This window comes from Haliotis asinina, chromosome 3 (genome assembly GCF_037392515.1).
Source record: "Haliotis asinina isolate JCU_RB_2024 chromosome 3, JCU_Hal_asi_v2, whole genome shotgun sequence".
Lineage (NCBI taxonomy): Eukaryota > Metazoa > Mollusca > Gastropoda > Lepetellida > Haliotidae > Haliotis > Haliotis asinina.
Window position 1 is genome coordinate 19,511,385 of NC_090282.1, and position 14,001 is coordinate 19,525,385.

General features: G+C 42.4%; 1 protein-coding gene across 1 annotated transcript in view; it reads left to right on the top strand.

Moving 5' to 3' along the window:
- Positions 1 to 214: 214 nt before the first annotated feature.
- LOC137278748 (uncharacterized) overlaps positions 215 to 14,001 on the top strand; it is an 83,913-nt gene continuing 70,126 nt past the window's right edge. The window contains exons 1-2 of the mRNA XM_067811263.1: positions 215 to 313; positions 6,920 to 8,648. Of these exons, the coding sequence (XP_067667364.1) occupies positions 215 to 313; positions 6,920 to 8,648 (1,828 nt within the window). The remainder of the gene's footprint in view (positions 314 to 6,919; positions 8,649 to 14,001) is intronic.

Sequence of the window (14,001 nt, forward strand, 5' to 3'; positions counted from 1 at the left end):
GTGATTTCAGAAAATGCTAATCTGCCGATCCCGATCCAATGAAAGTTTAATGTTTTAACATATAATATACAGCACGACTTTCGACCGCGTGAACTCAGGCCGGTACCTCGTTAATCGTTAATAACAGCTGTCACTTGCTCAGATCTCAACGCAAGACACCCAGTGTGTTTTTTATTTGTTATGTACTCAATCGATAGAAAGGTGGAGATGCACCATGGAGTACTGGGCAACATCTGAAGAGGTTGTGTTGGAAGGAACTGATGTCCTCCTATTCATCACATGTCCATCATCACGTTCTCCAACACACCTGGCAGTAAGACAATACCCCTAAGTGATTCATTGAAATAAAATTTGATTAAATCTTGGATTTAGAATTAGATTTTAATTATTTAGGTGTGTCTGTTAAGGTGTCTTCTTGACTCCCCGCGGGCGTTATACAACTGCGCCACTGCTTTACATCAACGTGTACATGGATACGTGGTTGAATGTGATGGTATTGTTCAGCTGAAAGAAGGCATTCTACCAATGAATGACATGTGCCTTGGGACATTCGATTGTACACACATACAGCTCTGAATATATACAATTTCATTCATGATATTTCAATGATTGATGACTACTGTGTATATTTGGCTCAATCTACCCGATACCTTTTCAGTTCCAGCTCTAAATACCATTGGTTCTGTAGGATATGGTTCAGTGTAGGCTTTCCGTTAACAACCCTTATCGGGTTGTTAAGAGCCAACCTGAATTAGGAATGGAATGTCATTGTTCCAACTGTATTCCATGTGGCATACATAGTTACCTTTGCGGTGAAACGCTGCTGTTGGTCATGAGTAGTTACCGAGCAACGTTTGCTAACATTGACTAGAGATACTGTTTGTCTGTTTATTGTTTCAGTTCGCATTACTCCGGCTGTTTGACATCCGTCTGTTAATAAGTCAGCCCGGACTGCTAATAAAGGATCGTTGACCACACGTCACATGGCGTGGGATAGTTTTCAAGACATGGGTATGAGAGAAGTTTCATCAAACTGCGTTTCTTGGCACCTGCTCTAGTTTCATCATCCCTCTTGAGAATTTGTATTTGGGAGAAGTTTGACGTTTCGTGGATTCCAATGATCCCAGTGGACCATCCGTTGGAAGGTCATATCACCAGTGTACGACTGTTACCTGCCCAGCTTTGGCATCTACTGAATTCATATGATTGTCAGGTTTCCTAAACGTGAAGACGAATGTGTCTGCAAAACATTATGTAGATGAAGGTAAAGTTACTTCGGCTTTTGCATCATATGATGGAAGCCAACCACACCGGAGAGATTCAGGTCACTCTTAACATGCATTTCAGACTGAAGTACGTCTTACTCAAAACTAATGTTCTCAAATATCTTTGCCAGGCACCCTTGGACATTCTGAATGTGAAAATGACCATCTTTAATTACTCCCCGGCATGTAACAATGGGTAATGACCTTCCTTAGGGGTATGTATGATAAGAAACCTTTTGGGAATAGATGTTTATATATGGTGTCAATATTTGTTATGAGAGATCAACAGAATACATGATTTCACTCCAAATGTCTTCTACACGTGCCCTGTTTAGATAGTTATACATGAGCTTAAAGATTGGTAAAATGTTGTATTTCAAGACGCTGGGGCTACAGCTGGACCTGAATACAGAATGTAAAGAGACAAGAAGGGACTATTGGAAATTATATCTGAACTGAAACAGTCAGATATTACCTTCAAAGTATTGATAGAATCGGTTTGTTTTGCGCGCGTTTTCACTTTTTATATAGGTCGAACATCACGCCCACATTTCTTACTGAAACGGGATTATACAGAAATTAGGAACAAATTAAAATACATAATAATTGCACATTCTTGGAAAAATAAGAAAAAAACAGGCAGATGGTTTTATCGTCATTTTAATTGTATTTTTGCAACTGCAGCTGAAATGAGGTCACCGTGAAAAATCCTGAACACCGGATATACGAACAGTCAGTGGTCGATGTTTAAGTCGGATTTGATTGCCTGTTACTGCATGTACAATTGCATATTGCGTGGCAGTCTTCCATCTAAACATCATCCAGTTCAATTAGCCATTTTTAATGATGGCATCGGAAACAAGGGATTCCTAAAATGACGTTTTTATCTAATTGTTAAATGATGTTTTTTACTCAGAATGGATTTCCACCAGGGCGCCTTTGAATCATTATTTTAGGATCGATAATAACAAGAAATTGAATACATCCGATTCTTTTGATCTACATGGATCACGTCTTCATGTAGATACAGTTTGTTGAAACAGTATTAGTGTTTGATACATTGGTAATGGTAATGGAACAGAAGTATATCGTATATGTTCACATAGACTAACGGTGATAAATAGTACAATGTGGTGAATAAGATGTTGTTGCATTTTTTATTATTTACATTTACTTGGACGGTGGGGTAGCCTAACGGTTAAAGCGTCCGCTCGTTACGTTGAAGACCTGGGTTTGATTCCCTACATGGATACAGTGTGTGTAGCCCATTATGTCCCCCATGTAAAATGGCTGAAATATAGCTAAACATCGGCGTAAAACCTTACTTACTCCCTTACATTGAGGGTAATTTGTCTTTTGTTACGTGAAGTCACCTGACGGCCTTACAAAATACTCTCTTTAAAAGAAAGTAGAAAATCCTCATTACGATTGAACAAACTAGGAGATATAACGGAGTCAATCAATGTTGATGTGATGATAATGAATGTTTTGAGTGTGCATCACCACTTGCACTGCCTTATGACCACAGCTGTTAGTACAGTAATTTCTCTTGAAAGATGAATCATCTGTGTGACGCGACATTTGCACATGTACGTTTTCATTTTAAAAAAACAAATACTGCTAGATACAAACACTAACAACTTTGTGATGGATGTCAAAATTAACGGTCTACTGTGATTTATCGACCTTCTTGAAAACCATCAAAATCAAGACTGTATCTCCATACATGTGTGTGGGGCTAATGCGTTGTGCACCTGCACTTCATGCGTTGTGGTTAGGGTTGGTGATAAAGAAAAATGGTGGTGTGTTCATAAGATGTCTGCCTTTGAAAAGACTGGTAAAGATATCCCATCCAAATTGAAAGTTCAGGTAGAAGAAAGATACATGCATCCAGAGATGATGTCAAAGGAAACCTCCAATACAGGTGGGTTAGAACAGTGGAATACGTTTGATATTACGACAGAAATGTACTTATTTTATTGACTTGTTGATTTTTTATTTTATCTGTTTGTTTTTGTTTGTTTGTTTTCTGTCTTTTTTCTGCTTTTTTTGGAGGGGTGTGGGGGGGTTGTGTTTTGGTTCTTTTGTCTTTTCGGGTTTGGGGTTTTTTTGTTTTTGTTTTTGTTTTGTTTGTTTTTTTTGTTTTTTGGGTTTGGTTTGTTTGGTTTTTTTTTGGGGGGGGGGGGTTGGTTTTTTTCCTTATGTTCTCGCGTTGTTTTGTTTTTGGGTTATTTTGGCAACATGGACTTGCCTAGTCATTGAATACTCCGATTCGATTCCCTTTTCAATTAATTAAGGGTAACTCACCACTCCGTTGGCACGACAGATCGGGTGGGGGATGGGGTATAATTAGGTCATGAGCTCTGACAGCACAAATGAAGGTGAAACCCGCTCAGACATCACATTCATTAGCAACAGGCTGATAATTCTGTCTGATTGTCTTACGACAGGCTGGTGTGCAATACGCCCCGATAGCTTGGATCAATAATAATTATGAGATATTTATATGCCCATGCCCTGATTGTCTATGTCATTTGTCTGAATGATCACATTATATTGACCTATCCCCGTCGGTATTTAAATGACTGGATCATCTCGAAATACTCTACTTACACACACTCTTCCTCAGATTGGCAAGGCGTGTGATTTGTGTCTAAGGGATTGTGTTTGTTGGATCAGGCGAATTCAGGCGGAGTCTCGGACAGCTTCATCTTTTGCCTGTACGGAATGCCATTGTTTTAAACAGCATGAGAAGAGTCACTTAAGAGAAGAAATTACTTTTATCCACCACAGAGGCATCATAACCCTTACTGCATTGCTTCAGCCGTTAGGTGCTTGGGGAATCTCTGCAATGATTGGATGAATGATAGTTTGTTATGTCAGTGGGCCAATAGGATTTCGTGAGATAACTGTCTCTTTACAGCTCGGGCAGCTGGAGACTTCTGGCGTAGAGGGGAATGTGACAACGGATCTAGTACGATTGAGTCGTATACCAATCACATGCCGTCATCTATTATGTCACCATGAGAAATATGGTTGAGAAAAGTGGAAGGAAATTATACATCGTTTTGAGAGCTTTCCCTTTAAAACGGGAGCACAGAGTTTTGCACAGCCATTATTACCCGATGTGAAAGGCCTCTGCACGAACCGATAAATGACATCCGCGACTACTAGCCCTATAATTTGTCTTTCCTGGTATTCGCCATGATGTTTTATGAGAATCATTTTCAAGCCCCCCGTCTTCCGGTTTGAGTGCTGCTCTTTTAAAATGAAATATGGACCAGACAAACCAGCTGCTGAGCAACAGGTCGTGATTCGTTCGACTTGAACCTCGCATCATCCCATCTTCATTAAAACCAAAACCATGCATAAGGCATGTGATTGGTATACGACGGGACCTTTATACCATAGTGCCACTACCCTGGAATACACATAATGAACACCAGGGTTAGAGTCAGTCTTCATAAATTCATGTTTGTAGTAAGAGGCGACTAATGGGATCGGGTGGTCATGGTCGCTGATACATGTCATGGTATCTGAGTTGCGTATATCGATGCTCACGTTGATGATCACTGGATTGTGATCATCGCCACATTGCTACGTGGGGCGTTAAACAACGAAACCAACAACCAACCACACGATATCATAGATGTTAAATATATGACCTGCGTCAGTTTCCCGTGCTGTGAAACACTTAAAGAAGCGTGAGACTAAGACTGGAAACCCTATCTACACACTCCCTGAAGGCTTAAAGACTTTTCAAAACTTTAGAAAGTACGATTGATAAATATTACACCATACCAATTCAACCAGTGTTTTGCTTTTAACTCTAAATGTGAGTGGATGTAATGATAATTTCCAGGTATTGAAACTTGATAACTCAAACGATAGCATTCAGTGAAATGTTAATTACCACTAACCATCAATTACCAATTTTCCTATTAAGCATGAAAGCTTCGGAATCCAAAATTGACTTATCTCTCACAAATATATTTTGTAACGAACTTTTTTGAACACTGTCAGAGTGGTCTGTCTCTTGTGAATCTACTGCACACCTTGACAGGGAGTCATATCCCCTAGGACATACAACCTGATCACGTGGTTTTAACAGGACGGATTCAAGTTGTCACTCTACGAAAGCCTTTGGGTAATGCTTCTAATCTAGTTAACCGCAGTCGATCTTCATTCTTTAGACGCAAAGTTTAGAAAAACAAGACTACCATTCTTTTGAGTGACACTCTGATCGACGTGATCCCGTCTCGACCATCTTCAACATCCTGAATACTTGTAGTCTTTGACTACAAATGTCCAATTTGACAAATTGCCCTTTCCCATGGGTGCTATGATGAATTGCTAGTTTAAGGAAAGAAATAGTGTTAATCCTGAATCGTTATGGACCTTTTGGTCACCTGTGGTAGCTGTGATGAAAAAAAAAAATAATACTTCTAAGAAGTAATTGTGTGGACTCCGGGGCGCAAGTTGTGGATGCTTTTAATTTGAGTTAAATGTCATGTGACCTGTGAACTGGTCTACTGCAGGTCATCAAACCATGACCTTCCTGTGAGGCAGTAAAATGTTTCATTCGATTTTCAGCGCGTTCAATTTTACCACAGACAAACACGATCTAGAGATACAGCTGCGGATAATACTGAAATCTGCACTTGTTCGGCAAAATCAAAATAGAAACAATATGGTATAATTACATGAAGGTTGTTTAAAGGGTCTAGCTGCATGGTAGCTATAGGCATAACAACAAACATACATTTGTCGCAGGAAAGACTGTTTGTTAATACAGCAACATCGCAGAAATCGAGTCTGAACCAGGCAAGCTAGTGATCAACATCATGAGCAACTGGGATACAATGACATATGACAACCAAGTCAGCAAACCTGGCCACCCGATCCCGTCTGTCGCCTCTTAGGGCATGATTGGGTTGCTTGAGTGAGGTGAGAGAAAAAAAAACAAAGATGACAAGAATTTTTATGGATGATCAACTTCTTTATTGCAGGGTAGCGACGTTTCGGTATAGATTCTTATACCGTTTTCAAGCGTGTGGGGAATGGCAGGGGGAGTACAATATATATACAGCAGAGATGAGCATGTGATGACGATACAGCAATAACAGGATTAACAATAACTATTTGGGGTAACAATACATTAGAGAAGTGTTGAATGCCGGAGAGACAAAGACGCCTTGATCCCTGTTGATTGTTGGGTTGTGTCTGCGGATTTGTACTGCTTCAGCAAGTTTGCGTTGTTTGAAGTCATGTTTGTTGCTAGCAAGTGTTGTGACAGTGTCCCAGTTGATGTTGTGGTCAGGAAATTTGGTGATGTGTTCCGAAATGGCTGATTTTGTGTCACCTTTGTTTGTGGAGGTTTTGTGTTCTTTAATGCGTATGTTGAGTGGTCTGGATGTTTCCCCAATGTAGTTGCTGCCGCAGCTGCAGCTGATGTTGTAGATGACGCCTTTAGGGTGTTGTTGTTGTGTACTGTGTTTCCTACCGTTGGCCTTAATGATTGTTTTGAGGGGTGTTCCAACTGCTGCAGCCCCTTCTCTACGTTGATGATGAAGTCATCGTGGTTTCGTGGAGTTTCTTGAGATGGGTAGTTTTGGTTTTGTTGTGAAGGATGTTGTTGGACTTGGTCTGGGCAGCACGGAGAGAGGAGTAGGTTTCACCTTGACACCCTCAGCTCTACACTCGAACTAGAAACCTACTCCTCTCTCCGTGCTGCCCAGACCAAGTCCAACAACATCTTTCACAACAAAACCAAAACTACCCATCTCAAGAAACTTAAACAACTCAACCCTAAACCCGCTGACTGCACCACCACCAGACTACAGAAAGCCGACTACCAGAGGAAGACTGTTGTCAACCTTAGTGACAAGCCCCTCAACAAAGAACACATCAGCGTGCTGTCCAGAGGACTCAAGTTCGTCCCTACCCGACCTCTACGCAACCACGATGACTTCATCATCAACGTAGAGAAGGGGCTGCAGCAGTTGGCACCTGGTGGCAAGGTTGACTTCCTCCGCCACCAGATTGCTGACATCCTCCAGAAGTCGAAGCCCCAGCAGCCCAACATCACCAAGCCTGAACGACAAGCCATCACAGACCTGAGAAAAGACAAGTCCATCACCATCGTCCAAGCAGACAAGGGCAAAGCGGCTGTAGTCCTGAACACCAATGACTTCAACAAAATGGTCAGCAAGATCCTCGACGATGATACCACCTACCGCAAGATCAAGAAAGACCCCACACAGAAACTCCAGAGCCAACACAAAGCCCACCTGAAACAACTACGTGACAACTATGAACTCTCGCATGAACTGCACCACAAACTTGCTGTGTCCCACCCTCAAGCTCCCTACGCACGAGCTACTGTGAAAATCCACAAGAACCCTCCTAAAGCCAGACTCCTTGTGTGTTCCAGAGACACAGTGTTTTATAACACTGCCCAGCACCTCACGAAAGTTTTGGCCCCTCTCGGCAAAACCGCGGACTCCTACATATCAGACTCTACTGACTTCTGTGAGAAACTCAAGACTGTTGAAAACCCTGGAAAAATCGTTAGTTATGATGTAGTGGACTTGTTCACCAGTGTTCCCATTAACGAAACCCTGCACATCCTCCGTAACCGCCTTGATAACCTCAACTCCCCTCTGGACACCAAACTCTCTACTGACTCCATCCTTCAGCTCATTACTAACTCCATCACCTCCACATACTTCACCTGGGGTGATGAACTCTATGAGCAAATCCATGGTCTGCCCATGGGATCCCCTCTCTCTCCCATCCTCTCTGAATTCTACATGACCTCCTTTGAGCACCAAGCCCTCAGTTCCTCACTAATTAAACCAACCTGCTGGTTCAGGAAGGTTGACGACACCTTTGTCATTCTGCCCCAAGCTAACGACCCCTCCGCTCTCCTTCAGCACCTTAACCAGCAACACCCCCGCATTCAGTTCACGCTTGAGACTGAAAGCAACTCACAACTCCCCTTCCTTGACGTTCTCGTCACCCGCACTACTGACAACACCATCCAAACCTCTGTCTATCGTAAACCCACTCACACTGACCAATACCTCCACTTTGACTCAAACCACTCACTCCGAACTAAAACGGGCATCATCTCTACCCTCACCCGCCGTGCCCTAAACCTATCCTCTGTCTCTCCTCAACCCGAACTAAACCATCTCAAGCATGTCTTCACCCAACTAAACAACTACCCTCCCCAACTTGTTAACCGTGTCATTAACTCCACTGTCAACCCACCTCCCAAACCCACTACTACCAAGCCTGATCCCGCTCCCATACGCATCTCACTACCATACACCGGCAAAACATCACACCACATCAGTCGCCTACTCAAGCAACAAGCAGGCATTGACACCTACTTTACAACAGGAACACCCCTCAAAACAATCATTAAGGCCAACGGTAGGAAACACAGTACACAACAACAACACCCTAAAGGCGTCATCTACAACATCAGCTGCAACTGCGGCAGCAACTACATTGGGGAAACATCCAGACCACTCAACATACGCATTAAAGAACACAAAACCTCCACAAACAAAGGTGACACAAAATCAGCCATTTCGGAACACATCACCAAATTTCCTGACCACAACATCAACTGGGACACTGTCACAACACTTGCTAGCAACAAACATGACTTCAAACAACGCAAACTTGCTGAAGCAGTACAAATCCGCAGACACAACCCAACAATCAACAGGGATCAAGGCGTCTTTGTCTCTCCGGCATTCAACTGCATCATTAACACCAATTAATCAACCCACTCTGGCCCCCAGTCTCAATTTATCCACTCAACTCACCCTGGCTTCCACCAATTAATCCACTCATCTCACTCTGGCTTCTGCCACTCACCCTCTTCCCCCCAACTCCCCCCCCCCCCCCCCCCCCCCCCGCTGGCTTCAGTCCTTAATCAGCTTACCTCAACACTTCTCTAATGTATTGTTACCCCAAATAGTTATTGTTAATCCTGTTATTGCTGTATCGTCATCACATGCTCATCTCTGCTGTATATATATTGTACTCCCCCTGCCATTCCCCACACGCTTGAAAACGGTATAAGAATCTATACCGAAACGTCGCTACCCTGCAATAAAGAAGTTGATCATCCATAAAAATTCTTGTCATCTTTATCTCAGCAACTTCTAGAATGCCTCTCAAAACAGAGAAAAAAACAGATGTTATACATGAAACTCAGCGGATGGAAGCTCAAGTACCTCAGGACTTGTCGTGGGAAACGCTGGCAAAACGCCTAAAGGCGAAAATGAATATATGCTCAAACCATCCTTGGTATTCTCTGGTATTTTTAGGGAACGAGACGTGAAATTCTGCGTATACTTACTCGAAGAATCATGTACGACACTCACTCTTCCGGCCATTCCATGCTGTGAAGCATGCCATAGTTGGTGATTACGGCAAGATTAAAGTGTATGGAACGCTTTACACTTCTCCGAAAATCTAGGTGAGTTTGACTCGGCAGTTCTTCACTGTACCATTTGCTGTCAGGACTGCGTTTAGAGGGACAAAGGCCTTGAACTGATGGAACTCACCAGACTGACCGTGCCAGGATCATGCAAACTCTCTTTGTTGTATGTATGTAAACATGGTGTGTGTATATAAATACCGTATGGTCTCCTTGCAACTTACATCTAGACACTGAGGCGGTGACTTGCAAACCTTAATGTTTACCTGATCAATGCTACAAAAGAATCATAGAAATCATCGCAGAAGTGTAAGGTTCCATAAAGCAGGGAATTGTGACACACAGAACAAGTCCCTGCTGAAGTGCCCGTTTCCAAATTTGTGTCTATGTAATGCCTCGTTGTAATATTAAACCATTCACAAGTCGGTACCACATTCTACAGTCCCATGTTGACTTTTCATCTGTCACGCACGCTATGTGGGTGTCAGATCATGCATACGATAAGCAACAAGACTATGACGTCAGTGGTGCGCTAAATGTACTTATACAGAAGATCATGGAATGATACAACTGTCGATACAACGTGACGAAAACCACATTTCCAAGATTATGCAAAACATATGCTGGGGGCAAACTCTACTACACGATTCAGACGATTCCGAAGCACATCGTGAGTATGTGTCACAGACTCATGTGTTGGTGATTCCTGATTTCCACAACACGCAAGAGGCGATCAGGTGATCAGGCTCCCTTGGTTGAAACATGTCATCGGTTCTCATTTGGACAGATCGATGCTCATGCTGTTCATCACTCGATTGTCTGGTCCAGACACGATTATTTACAGATCGCCGCCATATGGCTGGAATAGTGCGACATAAAACTAAACTCACTCACTCACTGAGATCGCCAAAGTACTTGTTGAAACGTGTAACAGGAACATACAACGACTCACGATAAACGCATCTCCATGAAAGATTATTCTACAAATTTCGAAGCCGATATTATTACAAAAAGCTGTCTGTTCTCAGGTGAGCAGATGGATTCATACACGTCACATCGTTCATCCGCCGCTCTTAATCCATCACGTTAATACCTGACTAAATGTAATAAACTCTTAAAAAAAGGTAGGAGATATTCAGAAACAATACACAACTGCGGAAATGCACTGCTGTTCTTATTAGAGGTAACCGGTGTATGTTAATAACAGGCCAGTTGCCTACACATGAACATGAACAGTTCATATAGGCGGCTTATCTGACGGCCCCAGTTCACTCGCAAAGAGATACACTCTCAAAAGTGGAAATGGACGTTTGTGATTTTTGTCTCAATATGAGTAATTGCTCCTCCAATCCTCAGGCATTCAGCAATTCGTCATGGCAAGCTCCTGATCAACCGTCCAATGACGACGTGGGGCAATCTGTCCCACTACTCTTGCAGCGCCCCGGCCAGTTCTTGCAGTGTTGTCGGTTGACATTGACGTCGACGAACACGCCTCCCGATCATGTTCCAGTCATGTTCTATAGGGGAAAGGTCAGGATTCATGGCTGACCAAAGCATATGGACAATATGGTGACGCTGGAGGTAGTCATTCACGACCCGAGCGCGTTGTGCAGTGGCATGATAATCTTGAAAGATGAAACGTCGACCTGCACGTTGCTCGAAGAGCAAAACTATTGGTGCCAGGATGTGGTCATGGAAGTGAACACCAGTGACCCTTCCTTGAGCAATCTTCAAGTCCGTTCTGCCAGTTATGGTGATTCCCCCGACACCATAACAGACCCACGCTCGAATCTGTCATGCTATCTGACTTTAACGTTAGCGTGACGCCCATTTACACGCCTCCAAACGAGAGCACGCCTAACGATGAAATGCAGAGTAAATCTGGGCTCATCAGAGAACATTACACGCGCCCATCGACGATTACCCCCATTTCTACGCTTCCTACACCATTGACGCCTGTTTGCCATGTGCTGGCGAATTAACGGAGGCACAACACACGGTTGCCGCGCATGCAGATGAGCTGCATGTAGTCGATTTCTAATCGTTTGGGAATGTAACTCGAATTCCAGTTTACAGAGCTGATTGGCCGTTTGTGCTCGATTTCTCAGGACCTCTGTACAAATGAACCGATTCTGAGCCTGTGTAATGGCTTTAGGACAATCTGAACGAGGTCGACCATCAACATTATGTATTTGTTGGTACCGGTTCCATAGTCTGTTGATCACAGACTGTGACACATTAAGCATGTTGGCTACTGCTTGCTGTGTAGAAACAATCTGAAGCATGTCATCATGTTTAAGATGTCTCATTGCAAATTTAACGTAACACACTAACGCAAAGATACGCTACATAGTACATGTTATGCAAGAACCGACAGGAAAGCAAATTTGGATAGAACAAAACAGCACGCGACAGTTTTCCTCAACCCTTCCTTGGGGTGTCAATTTTGACAATGGAACCCTCGCACGTGTATGGCTCTATTGCGTGTCGGACGTGCAGCTCTGAGGTTCCGTTCGGGCGATCAGGTCATGATCTGTGAACATACTCTCAAGTGTCCATGACTATTTATCACATCACAACTGGCATAGGTATTTGCATTCCATTATCCCCTACATATTTTTAAGAGTATATATCCTGCCTTAACTCGATATAGTTGAAATCCTACGATGCTTTTAGCCACAATCACATATGCGTATGGAAATGTTTTTTCATTCGTTATTTTTCCTTTTTTTTATATTTGTTTTTACTTTTTCTTGAGGTTTATTTATATAGTACTGATTTCGGAACAGTTCGACCTGGAGGTGGGGAAAAAACACGCCAAGAAACATTGAAGTACATTTCTTCGCTGTCTTGTTCATCTTGCCTCCACAAGAGCCTTGTGCACTCGAAGTGAAACTGACATTAATCAGTCTGATAGCTTTATTGTCTTGGCTGTCGTCTTTAATTACTCTAATACTTAAGTCAGTCCAATTTATGGTTATCCGATCCTACGATACGGATACTAAACATCAAAATGAGTTTCGCGCGTCATCCAAGCGGACTGGCAATTTGGGAAAAAAAGACGGATGAGCATCATGGGAGCTATTAGTTCCAATGTAAAACAATGACCAAACCTAAAAAAAGATGACGTTTAGGATGATTTTAACTTAAGTTATACGTGTATATATCCTGAATTGTATAAACAGGGACACAGAGACATGAATGTAATTAGTAATTCCATAGTTACAACGGATGATTGTAGAATGATAAGACAGGTGATGGAACTGCCAGACGATAATGCACAACTATCTGTGGTACCCTTAAGGCAGCCCATTCCGGTTTCACGGATTGTCAGGTCCAGACCTGGTTGCTGTCCTATGGCCGCAGGAGTGTCGGGGACGACCTTCGGCAATATTTATACATTTTGCAGATTGTGTGAGTGACAGTGTTTTCAACAAATGAAGTATTGTTTTTGACTGTTGAATGTGTCATGAGTGAGATAACCTTTGAGAGACTATGTCCAAAGAGAGCTAACTTAAACATTAGATACCACTACATTACCTGATCTATTTCTGGATAAACATACACTGGCACCCTGTGTACACACGTTTCAGATACCAGAAGACTTTAATCGAAGCACACTCACAAGAAACACCAGTACCTTCTGACTGTAGTTTATGACTTATTAAACAGTAAAACTGTTTGTTTGTTTGTTTGTTTTTTCGCCGATTAGAGTTTTGGTGTTTAACGTTTCTCTCACTCTTCCATACATACGACCGCCTGAAAATAAACAAGGGCGATCGTTCTGGAAATATGCAACATCTATGAATGGCGTTTCGGTGGATATACTAACATGTTTATCAAGTAAGTAGTCTTCAGTATAACATGCCATCTACAGAAACTAAGGTTATTCATCCCTGCTGCCTGTCAGCAACTTATTACTGAACAATCTTAATCCCATCTCTCATAATTCCCATTGGCTTTCTCAGTAATCCCCTCCTTGTTTATTCTGCCAACTGTAAACAGCATCCATCACACTTTGTACAACAATCTTATTTATTGTGCAAACAGCAGCTAGAACTGTCAGCCTGTTCATTATCCGTAAACTCTTAAACGTATACACATACTTTACCCACGGTGCCGTTCATCATTTGCTTATTGAAAACAGAGTTACCATCTACATCGAGTACCAAGTGCAATGCCAAATTGTATATCCTTTGAGATACCTTCCTTGTTCCAACTAATAAATACCAATAAAGAGGGTCTCTAAATAATGTGTTTTGGATCAGATGCGCC